This window comes from Alosa alosa, chromosome 17 (genome assembly GCF_017589495.1).
Source record: "Alosa alosa isolate M-15738 ecotype Scorff River chromosome 17, AALO_Geno_1.1, whole genome shotgun sequence".
NCBI classification, from domain to species: domain Eukaryota; kingdom Metazoa; phylum Chordata; class Actinopteri; order Clupeiformes; family Clupeidae; genus Alosa; species Alosa alosa.
This window is the reverse complement of record NC_063205.1, coordinates 28,271,171-28,283,210: the sequence shown is the minus strand read 5'-3', so window position 1 is coordinate 28,283,210 and position 12,040 is coordinate 28,271,171. Positions and strand designations below refer to the sequence as shown.

At 45.4% G+C, this 12,040-nt stretch overlaps 1 protein-coding gene across 7 annotated transcripts in view; it reads left to right on the top strand.

Annotated features, from left to right (window-relative positions):
• The window catches only part of ptprz1b (protein tyrosine phosphatase receptor type Z1b), a 37,740-nt gene that overhangs the window by 21,381 nt on the left and 4,319 nt on the right, over window positions 1–12,040 (top strand). Inside the window, exons 9-27 of one of the 7 annotated variants that reach the window (XM_048268112.1) lie at window positions 839–1,023; window positions 1,421–1,547; window positions 1,683–1,723; window positions 1,838–2,495; window positions 3,042–3,509; window positions 4,176–4,320; window positions 5,021–5,139; window positions 5,439–5,524; window positions 6,444–6,464; window positions 6,749–6,845; window positions 7,201–7,283; window positions 7,638–7,772; window positions 8,252–8,386; window positions 8,960–9,123; window positions 9,532–9,667; window positions 9,929–10,075; window positions 10,406–10,499; window positions 11,008–11,081; window positions 11,170–11,298. In XM_048268112.1, the coding sequence (XP_048124069.1) occupies window positions 839–1,023; window positions 1,421–1,547; window positions 1,683–1,723; window positions 1,838–2,495; window positions 3,042–3,509; window positions 4,176–4,320; window positions 5,021–5,139; window positions 5,439–5,524; window positions 6,444–6,464; window positions 6,749–6,845; window positions 7,201–7,283; window positions 7,638–7,772; window positions 8,252–8,386; window positions 8,960–9,123; window positions 9,532–9,667; window positions 9,929–10,075; window positions 10,406–10,499; window positions 11,008–11,081; window positions 11,170–11,298 (3,044 nt within the window). The remainder of the gene's footprint in view (window positions 1–838; window positions 1,024–1,420; window positions 1,548–1,682; window positions 1,724–1,837; window positions 2,496–3,041; window positions 3,510–4,175; window positions 4,321–5,020; window positions 5,140–5,438; window positions 5,525–6,443; window positions 6,465–6,748; window positions 6,846–7,200; window positions 7,284–7,637; window positions 7,773–8,251; window positions 8,387–8,959; window positions 9,124–9,531; window positions 9,668–9,928; window positions 10,076–10,405; window positions 10,500–11,007; window positions 11,082–11,169; window positions 11,299–12,040) is intronic. The other 6 variants (XM_048268113.1, XM_048268115.1, XM_048268114.1 and 3 more) reach the window with 6 other exon arrangements.

Below are 12,040 nucleotides of genomic sequence, written 5' to 3'. Positions count from 1 at the left end.
CATTCAGCTGTTTATGTGTCCTTCTTTTTATTATTTTCTCATTTTGGCCAAACACATGAATACACACACACACACACACACACACACACACACACACACACACACACACACACACACACACACACACACACACATGCACACACACACACATGTACACAAATACCCGTCTGGATGCTTCAAACGCCCCACAGTGGGAACGTGTTGCTAGGTTACCTGACACTGGAGTCCTCCTCAACATCTGCACACATTTATTTGGCTGCCGGTCTGAAATGGAGATTGAGAAACTGGATTTTACTCAAATTAGGAAACCGGATGGATGGTTAGTGGCTCTCTCAATCGGTGCCAAATACATGACAGCCTCAGTATCCCAGTGAAGCTAACAATGTGTCAGTGAAGGCCCATAATACACTTACCCTTCCTGCTGGTCTAGTGGAAGAGGGGCTAGTTTGTAACAGTTGCTTTCATAACTCTTATTACTTTAGGCTATGGGCCAGTCAACAACACAGCATTAGAGTGACATTTTTATAAGCCAGTCCTAACACTTTTCTGTGTGTGTGTGTGTGTGTGTGTGTGTGTGTGTGTGTGTGTGTGTGTGTGTGTGTGTGTGTGTGTGTGTGTTTTCTGAGAAGACATAGACAGCAAATGGGCAATGGATGCTTGACTGTTGTCTGACTGTGGTTAATAGTTTACTCCTATAGTACCCAGTACAGTTACTTACTTACACAGATTCAGTTCAAATGAAAACTCTTCCTATCTGTAGGCTATAGAAGCAGATGTAAATAGTCCTGCTCTTGCACTGGTGTCCTCATCTGAGATGTTTGCTGGCCTGCGGTTTCAGTTTGCAGTTCGGAGGCTGAGAATGTGCAGGCGGAGCCGCAGAACTACACCAGCATCATGGTGACGTGGGAGAGACCCCGCGCCGTCTACGACACCACCATCGAGCGCTACTCCGTCACCTACCAGAGGCTACAGGGCAAGGACCCGCCCAAGCGGGAATACCTGACTGACGGAGATCAGGATGTGGTAATTTCATTTTTTGGTCCTTTAGCACTGCACACACACACACAGACACACACACACACACACACACACACACACACACACACACACATACACACATAGACACACACACATTCACACACACACTTACACACACACACACACACACACTCACGCACACACACACACACTCACACTCACACACAAACACACACACTCACACACACACGAGTGGTTGTTTATACAAAGACGGTGAACATGATTATACAACTCAGTTGTTATTGTCAGTTTTAGCTTATATATTTAAGTTGTGTTGTTGCCACATTTGTCATCAAACAGGGACTTTTTGATTGTTATGACTTTGCAGTGCTTTTCTCCTCATCTGTCCTAACGGTAAAACTGTTTTTTCTGACCTCTACAGGGAGCACTCATCTACAACTTGATGTCCAACAGCAGTTATGTGGTGCAAGTGATAGCGCTATGCAACAACGGCCTGAAGGGTCGAATGAGTGACCAGCTGATTGTGGACATGCCACTGGAGGACCTGGGTGAGAATGAAATCTACAGTTTCTGTTTACGTTGTATATTATAGGCCATCATAGGCAGAAAAAGATTCTGCTCAGCAGATTCCTGTTCATTATTCTGGCTCACTGAGAAATGCTCATTTTGTTTCAACCCTCCAGGGATTGACTCTGATTCGTCAGACTCAGAAGATTATTTTGAGGTAATATTTTGAAGTTATTGTAATACTCAGTGTAGAGATGCAATCTCTCCTTATTCTGTAGTTTTGAGCGAGGTCACATTATAAGCAGGTCTAATGTGTCTCTGTCCTCACCAGGTGACTCCATACACCAGCAGAAGACAGCCAGATCTGGAGAGCCCTCCGGACCGGACCCTTACGAGCGACTCCTCCTCCTCCAAAAGCTCCATCTGGGTCACCATGGCGACGGACCAGCCCGGTTTCCTCTTCCCCGGAGTCCGGTCCACGGCCATGCCCGTGCGGCGACGCATCACTGAGGAGTCCTCGTTGTCGTGGACACCCAGCCAGGACAAGGCGGGAACCTACACCCGCAAGCCAATCACCAAGCTGCTCACGCCGGAGGGCGTCAAGCCGCCGGACAACGTACTGGTCACTGACATCTACTACGAGGACTTCATCAACGGCTCCCTGTACGAGACGACCACCTCGGTAGACACGCCGCTACCCGACGACGAGATTATCGGCGTGGTCACGCTGCCCCGTGAGCGAGTGCATGTCTCACAGAAGGACAATGAAGTGAGGATGCCCGACGACCAGTATTTCCCGGGCACCGCCACCAACCCCCTGCCAGAGACACCACCCCTGGTCATCAGCACCACCCAGCAGCCTGAGGTGGTCAGCACCACGACCACCACCACCATAGTGCCAGCCTCCACCACCACCACCACCACCACCACCACTGCAGGGACGCCCACCACCAAAGCCTTACTCTACACCACCCAGCCAATGTTCAATGGTAAGGTAACTTAGAGAACCCTGCATCCGAGCCTGCTGCCTGCTGATATGTAGTGAAAAAGCCAATCATTTGTGAAGACAAATTGAGATGTCAACTATCAAATCGATAATGCAGCTTCTGTAATGATGTAGGTTGGGGCTTTAATGTAGTGTGATGATTTCTAAAACTAGAGCCTTGTAGTGAGCTTGTGAGCTCTCTTTGTAGTGATTTCACATCTTGCAACCGTAAGAGATCTTGATCATGCACTTCGTCGTTGCCCCTCTCAGATTGAGAACAGACATGGTGGTGGTTCCTCTCCTGTCCTCTCCTCCTACTCCTCCTCCTCCAGGATTGGCATCATCTCGACACACTTTGAATGCCTTGTGCCATTCACTATGTTCCTCCTAATCCCGACACTGCCCTCTGGTGGCTATCTTGGTCCTTGCTTCTTCTATCTGCACTCTGTTTGCATTGGATCTGTAGGTGCCTCTGCCTTGTTCCTCCACACGTTCTAACACAGGCCGTCTCCACTGATGCCAGTAACCATACGAGGCTTGTGTCTTTCAGCTACTGCGAGCACAGCGCAAGGGGACACGTCCTCCCCACCCCTCTCCTCCATCCTTACTGATGAAGGCCCCAGCACCCTGCTTACTCAGGGGGAGGGCAGTGGTTCGGGGCCAGCCATCTTTCTGGAGGAGCTAGAGCGGGAGTGGGAGAGGGAGAACCCCTCGGCGGTCGAAATCGAAACGCGCACGCGCTTCAGTACCGGGAGGCCGGTACTGGTCAATACTGAGACGGAGCTTGTGTCCAAGTTCTATTTGGAGAGCGAGAGGGTCCGTGGTGCGGAGGAGATGAAACCGACGCGAGCGGAGTCCACTGTTCCCGAGGCGCCCGCCCTTGAGGGCAAGGAGGAGGAGGAGGAGAGCGGCTCTGGACAGAGCTTGCTGATGGAGGTCTTTCCCAACGCTAAGATATCTGTAGAGATCACTTTGACCAAAATCTCGAGTATGGAGCCTTTGGATGGTCCCCACACAGGTAACACATGGAGTTAGATGACCAGTCATGGGACCAGTTGATTCTCTGAGGAAGGAGGCTTTAATCACATGTTGCATATGTCAGTGCAGTCACCGACACCTTAAAGGCTTTAACGGTGTCAATGAAGGAAGAAATATGAACATTTAAATACATTCAAATAGATCAACATACAAAGATCCTTCTGTCATGTGTCGGGGTTTTCCAGCCATAATCTCATGAAATATTGTTCAGCAAACATAGACAGGCATTGTTGTTGTAGACAATTGCTTTTTTTTTTTTTTAAGTATATTTTTGGGCCTTTTTTGCCTTTATTTGGACTGGACAGTAGAGAGTGACAGGAAGCAAGTGGGAGAGAGAGATAGGGGTGGGATCGGGAAATGACCGCAGGTCGGATTCGAACCTGGGTCCCCGTGGGCACTCGGACCCGTATATGGTACGGGCACTGTTAGCCTGCTGCGCCACAGCGCCCCCAACAATTGTTTTTTTTTTTAACCCAAAGGTTTAAGGGTTAAAAGGTTAACACATAATCTCCCAATAATAACTCATAATAACCCAAAAGGTTAACCCATAATCTCACATTGCTGTTTGTAGACAATTACCGGTACTTTTTTTTAACCCAAAGGTTTCCATTGTGTGAGCGTAAAGTCCAGTTTGTCTCCCCCACAGAGGCTAGTAACAGCAGCCCGGAGTCGCGGGTGGGCATGGTGGGGGGCGTGGAGCGGGAGAAGCGCACAGTGGTGCCCCTGGCGGTCGTGTCCACTCTCACCATCCTCTGCCTACTGGTGCTGGTGGGCATCCTCATCTACTGGAGGTACAGCAACAGGGCAGGTCCAAAAAGAGAGGACACTAGCTGTGTGTCTTTAGACTGAATGGCCAGGATCAGGGATGTAGTGGAGGCTAAACGCAAGTAAACGCAGTTTATCCACCTCTGAAATTTCAGGAATAGAGTTTATCCACCTCTCAGAAGAGTTTATTCACCAATTGCAACTTTTAACATTCTAAAATCACACTGTATTATCCATATTCACAATATGTACACTCATCAACACTCTAGGAACCATTTAATCCCACTTGTATTGTTATAAACATTGGACAATAACCTCCACCATCATCAAACATGTTCTGAATGCCTTTTTTTAAAAATCCGCATGGCGCTGTCCACCTCACCGAGATCACAGAAATCATAGTTCACCCACCTCTTATTTTATCACTACATCCCTGGTCAGGATGGTGTTAGTGTGTGTGCTAACTGCTAGTTGTTTCCACCCACTTCAATGACTTTTGCTAAGCTTGGCTAACGGTCAGATTGAGTTACTCCACACACACACACAGACGAGAATGGTATTTATCCAATAAGCTTATTTCCAATAAAGGTGGTTTGTTCCTGTAATAATTCATTCATTATCATGTGTTTCTTCTTCATATTGTGATCAATACCATTGTTGTGATTAAGATTGCAGTAGGACAGAGGTCATCAGTCCCATACTCATGTGCCTCCCCTCTTTGTAAAGTGGTAGAGTGTGTTTTTACAGGAAGTGTTTCCAGACGGCTCACTTCTACGTGGAGGATAACGCCTCTCCCCGAGTCATTTCAGCTCCGTCTACACCACTGCTCTTACCCACAGCCACAGGTAAGGGAGATCAAAGCCTGCTATCGGATCCACACACACACACACACACACACACAAACACAAGTTCTGTAGATTGTGCTTGCTCCCAAATCAACTCTCTCTCTCTCTCTCTCTATCTCTCTCTCACACACACACACACACACACACACACACACACACACACAAACATGCTGTCAAAACGAAGGATAGAGATCAAGCATCTTGCTTATGATTAATGTGTGAAAGCCAAGCACAAGCAGAGTAGCCTTACCTTGCAACACAATTTGAATTCAATGTTTCCCCTCTCGCTTTGTCTGTAGAGGAGAATGAAGCTCTCCCTGTGAAGGACTTTGTGAAGCACGTGGCTGAGCTTCACGCCACACATACATTCTCGAAAGAGTTTGAGGTACGCTACACACCACCGTCCATCCTCACACTCAATCAACTTAGCTTCCCCTTCCTCAAGCCCCCCCCACCCCATACAGCAGCCTAACGCATCTCCAAACTGGTATTAACGTCATTCAGTAGAGAGCGACTTGATGCTTGCACTCATCATTTAATATTTAGCTAATAGAAGGAACACGTTATGGAAACTAGTTTACTACACTACCCTGGTCTGGCTGAGAAACAAGGGAAAGGTGGTCTGGTCAAGCCGTAGGTGATGGCAGGGATTGTTTGGCAAAGCTGTGAACTGACATTGAATCCTGTTTCTTAAGCCAAGATTTGTATGCGTAGACAGAGCCACGTACGTACAAACCCAAAAAATGATAATCCGATTTTTGTAATCCAATTCAAGTACAATTCAACCTTTGAGGTCTGAGCTTCTCGCTCCGGACGTTAAGAACTGATGCAATTACGTGGTTGTAATGGAGGAGGAAATCAAAGTCATTTTCTTTTGTCTACCATGAAAATGTCACAACCTCCCCTGTTGTGTTGTTATTGTTGTTGTTATTATTGTTGTTGTCGTTGAGCATGCATAGGAAGAATGGGTCAGCATGGTCAGTGCTCAGAGGCACTCCTATGTGTACAGGCTGTGGTCAGACTGCATGGCCTTGCCACAACAAGGCAGCAGACCCTGTCAGATACAAACCCCCACCCCACACCCACCACCCTGTAGCATGATTGGCCATGACCACACCAGAGGTCTCTTTCACCCCTTCTCCTCCCTACCTCCCTCTTTCTTTCTCTCTCTCTCTCCTTCTCTCTCTCCCTCCCTCTCTCACACACGTACTGTTGTACCTCATGTATCTTGCACTTGCTGGTCACTCGTTTGGTCATGGAGTTTCATTGCTGTGCTTTCTGCATTCTCACTCCCCCCTCATTAGATCTTGAAAGAGTCTTACGAGGTAAGACATGTCTCCCTTTGATGTTGTTTTTATTTTTTTATTTCTTTTAAAATCTTTTTTCTTGTTTTTGCGTTCTTGTTCATGGTGTAGCTAGTTGTAGTGGTCCTTGCGTCCCTGTTGACCTGTCTGTTGTCTTTTTCTCTCTTGAACTGTTGTAGCTTTTTCATGGCGGTAGTCTGTTTGTTTGTGTGCATGGTTTCTGCATGCTGTGTGGCATTGTGTTTAGTCTGCGGGGAGGACGCGGAGCGCGGTGTTTGACCAGGTCTTGTAAACATTTCTTACAGGAGATTCAGTCGTGCACGGTGGACATGGGAATTAGCACTGACAGCTCAAACCACCCAGAAAACAAGAGCAAGAACAGATACATCAACATCCTGGCCTGTAAGAATACACACACACACACACACACCCACACACATATACACATACACGCACGCATGCACGCACGCATACACGCACATCTCGCACGCATACACGCACATCATACATCTCCATTTTTAAAAAACATTAAAAAGTCATGCTATTTAATTGTGCATTTCAGGTAATATCAATCAACATGCAATTGTGTTGTTTTGACTGAGTAAAGATATATAAAATAACAATATCCAATTACAGTTCTACTGAAATTACTTAGAAAACAAAATTGGAAAAAAAATATTTATAACTTTTCACATGTATCACAGCCATCATACACAAAGCCCAACTTGATTTCTTTGGTGTTTGGTTTGTGTTTTAGATGATCACAGCCGGGTGAAGCTGGCACCCAATCTGGACAAAGAAGGAGAGTGTGGAGACTACATCAATGCAAACTATGTTGATGTGAGTCTTACAATTGATGCTTATTTATTTTCATTTTTTATTTAATGATTATTTGATATGGACATTGGCATTGCAGATTAATAAACATAAAATGTAAATATGCCAGAATTAGTTAATTCCTTTTTTGTCCGTGGACCAATGTTAAAAGGTCAGCTGCACCTAAAAGAAATGCATATCATGGTAAAAGTAAATGTTGACAGGACACAAAACACATAAAACAAGTAATAATAGCATAGTCAACATAAATAAATAAAAGGAAAAACATCTTGATCATGATTCTTGATTCAAAGACAGGCTTAGATCTCTCCACATACAGCAAAAAGACTCTACTCTAATCCCTGTCTCCCACTGCAGGGCTTCAATCAGCCCAAAGCCTTCATAGCCGCCCAGGGCCCGATGAAGGCCAGTCTGGAGGACTTCTGGAGGATGATGTGGGAGCAGAATGTGGGGGTGATCGTCATGATCACCAACCTGGTGGAGAAGGGACGGGTAAGCCATGCTGCTGATGTCATCTTTAATGACCTAGTGTTGTAGCCAGGCTTTAACACTAGGCCACTAAAGATGACATCAGGATGGCGTGCAGCACAGCCTTCATTAACTCAGTGCAGCCTACTGTACTAAGTTAATAAAGGCTGTGCTGCACACCATCCTGATGTCATTTTAGTGGCCTAGTGTTAAGGCCATCTGTACTGAGTTTATGGGTGCGACTGTCTTCAGGTATCGTTTACAGTGCTGGCTTAAAGCAATGCATGCTGGGATTTGCACAATGCAAATGAAGACGAATGCACCCAATAAAAGCTGTGCTGCACACTATCTTGATGTCATCTTTAGTGGCCTAGTGTTATCAGTTAATAAAGTCTGATGATCTGAGCTACCTGAAGTATGTTGTGATATCATTAAATATTCAGTGGTATCCAGAATCATGGATGTTATTTTACTAGTGTGGTGGCTCTGTGCTTCTCTTACAGAGGAAGTGTGACCAGTACTGGCCAATGGACAACCAGGAGGAATATGGATGCTTCTTGGTCACTCTGAAAAGCACCAAAACCCTGGCCTACTACACACAAAGAACATTCACCTTGCGGAACATCAGTATCAAAAGGGTCAGTGAGAAAGGACGAATGGTCCGAGACGTGCATTCTGTGTTCCACTGACCTCGTTCTTATCATTCAATAGAAAGTCCTTTTAATGGCTTTTAATGGCCATTCAATTCTATTATGAACTGGGAGGATTCAAGTCCATCATAGGCTTGTCATTCATTCTTAGAAAAGAAAGGTTCTTCCCTCGAAAGAGCTCTTCACAGTTCTATCTACAAACCCTACTATTTAATATAATGGTGTTTTATACCATAAAGTTCATGTGGATCCCTTGGGCTATTTGCTTTATATAGAACTGTATTGTCAGTTTAGGGTTTCATTGAAAGCTAGGCTATTTTTAAACTCCATGAAAGAAAATACCCTCCAGAACGTTAGTGACATGTTAAAGTGTCCCTTCATACAGAAGCCATTGTTTTCAGACTGTGAAAGAACTTAAAGAACTTGTTGTGGAGAGGAAAGGGCTCCCTTGAAAAAGAGATGCAAGATCTCAATGGGACTCACCTGGTAAAATAAAGGATCCATACAAAAATAAAGAGATCTTCTTCACGCTTCACGCTCACCCTCCGGTCGCTCTCATAGGGGTCCCAGAAGGGCCGCAGTCAGGAGCGGACGGTCGTCCAGTACCACTACACCCAGTGGCCCGACATGGGGGTCCCTGAGTACACCCTGCCTGTCCTGTCCTTCGTCCAGAAGTCCTCCCAGGCCAGGACTGCTGACATGGGCCCCGTGGTGGTCCACTGCAGGTCTGCAGCACCAACACATGAATGAGTCACATGATACATTAGAGAAAGAAAAAATACATTTACATTTATTCATTTAGCAGACGCTTTCATCCAAAGCGGCTTACAGTTAATAAAGGACATACAGTATGTCAATTATATTACAAGGGTCAATTTGGGGTTAAGTGCCTTGCTCAAGGACACAATGGTGGAAACCGGGTATTGAAATATGGGAAATCCCCACAACATCAAAATGTCAGAAAAACACAGTTGTTCATGGTGATGGTGATTGTTTTTTAAATAAACTTACCAAGATTGGTCATAATGTGCACTGATTTAACTGGTGCATCTGAGACAGTGGATGAGAGATGTTGATGTTGACCAATGGTAAGGAGTATGAGAGTAGCATTCCAGTGTTTTCTCTGCCCTCAGTGCTGGCGTGGGTAGAACAGGGACCTACATCGTGCTGGACAGCATGCTTCGGCAGATCAAAGAGAAGGGCACCGTGGACATCATGGGCTTCCTGAAACACATCCGCACACAGAGGAACTACCTGGTGCAGACTGAGGTAAGAGTCTACTCAGTCCACACGGCCCATGGATGTTATTACCGGGGAAACCTGTTTCAAGATGAACCGGTACACCAAAATATCATGGGTCTGACTCTGACACCTAATACTTTTCCTTTAGAGAGCTTTATCATGAAAGCATCAACATGAGAATGGTTTATCTTCCATATATGCTTGATCAAATGGGCTTCTATAGTATCAATCATCCTTCTCTCTCTCAATTCCCTCTCCCCTCTCCCTCTCTCTCTCTCCCCCCAACAGGAGCAGTATGTGTTCATCCATGATGCCCTGGTGGAGGCCATCCTGAGCAGGGAGACTGAGGTCTCCTCCAGCCGCATCCATGCCTACGTCTCCGACCTGCTGACGCCCGGCCCCTCGGGCAAGACCCGGCTAGAGAAGCAGTTCAAGGTGGGCATGATGGATGATGCCACATACTGTACAATAGGCTACAGGGGGATTTAAGGCTTTTTTGCCTTTATTATTCAAGGGATAATGTATAGAATGCCGGTCATTGTCAGAAAATAAGTCCCGAAAGGGCGAACAGGACCCCGACCAGACGTATAATAAGACAGGATAGTGACCGACGGGAAATGGGGTAGGATTGGGAAATGACCCGGGTCAGACTCGAACCTGGGTCCCCGTGGGCTCTTGGACTCGAATGTGGTATAACCACAGCGCCCCCTGCAGGGTGAATTTCACAATATGACTACTTCTTATGTTTGTGTTGTTGTTTTGCAGCTGGTGAGCCAGACCAATGTGAAGCAGTGTGATTACACATCTGCACTTAAAGAAGGCAGCGTGGAGAAGAACAGGACCTCCTCTCTCATGCCAGGTGGGTGGGGCGAACCATGTGACCCTGTCCCTGGAAATTACGAGTTTTCAGATGACTCCATTTATTGTTCTTTAATATCTAGTTGCTATAACCCTTATTCTACCAAACAAATCTTTATGTTGTCAATTGATTTATGCTGCACTGTTTCATGTTCTCTACACTGCTATTATAGACCCTTTCAACAAGAAAAACAAAAAACAATGCTTGAACGTTCTGTTTTGTTCCCAATTTACTTCCGCTTCATTATGGGTACATTCGTAAATTCAATCTGACACGCTCTGGACGCTCCAAGAGTGTGAAGCTCTGCTTAAATACACGACAATTCCGAATTTATGAACGGTTAAGTGTGCTCGGAGCGCTCGGAGTGGCAAATTACAAACGCACCCTAAGATAACATATAGAATGTTAAAACGGAAGCCTTGTAGGAACAACTATGATGCTGATAATGGAACTCTTGAAACGGTCAATATGTTTTATATGCATTCATTTTTTTCCATTTTGTCTCTAGTGGAGAGGTCCAGAGTGTGCCTGTCCACTACACCAGGAGAGTGCTCAGACTACATCAATGCCTCTTATGTCATGGTAACTGGGCTTGATTATTCCCCACTGTGTGTGAGTTTGGACAGCGCTGTAAGGGCCCTGCTCTGATCTTATGTTGACTCTGTTTCAGGGTTACCATCAGAGCTGTGAATTCATCATTACCCAGAATCCTCTCTCCAGCACAATCAAGGACTTCTGGAGGATGATCTGGGACCACAACTCCCAGATCATTGTCTCCCTCCCAGATGTCCACGGCCAGGTAGTCTATCAGTCAGGCGAAATTTTAAATACCAGTTCCATTGATTATAGTAGAAGCTAACTGTTGCAGCTAGACTACTAAAACTTACTAAAGTCAGCATGTAAACTAATGTGCCATTTAAATAAATAAACATAAACATTAAAGGGACACTTGGCAACTATTTCAACGTAATAAACCCGTTTAGAAATCATTCGGATGGTTAAATGACCTGTTCCGGTGAAAATGGTGACTTTCCCCCTGCGCCTAGCGTCCCCAGCAACCTTGCAACATTAAGACTTACCGTCCCGGAAAGAGAAGTGAGAAACAAGAAACTCATTTTAAATCGTGTTTCTTACCTCGTAACATCCACATAGTTCTGCCAAACTTATGCTAACCGTTCGCTAGCTTGTAAACAAATCCATGTGCTTTATCGTTACCTTTTCCCACAGTTTGAAATAGCATAATGCACAATTTCTCCAGCAGAGGGGGAAATCCTGCCAAGTTTCCCTTTAACATAAGAAGACCATCTTCATACACTGATATTCATATTCTATGTAAAACAGAATCAGTAACATCAAGTTGTATGACAGTTTTATCTTGCATCATGGTGTATTAGTAAATAGGCTTGGTGGTTAAATGGTCGTTGTGGGACGTCCCCAACCAATAGCGCAAGAACTTATGTAATTAGTAATTATAAACGTATGTAACGAGTAATAATGCTTCAGCAGACTGATATCTATTTAGACCAATCTTAACCATTCAG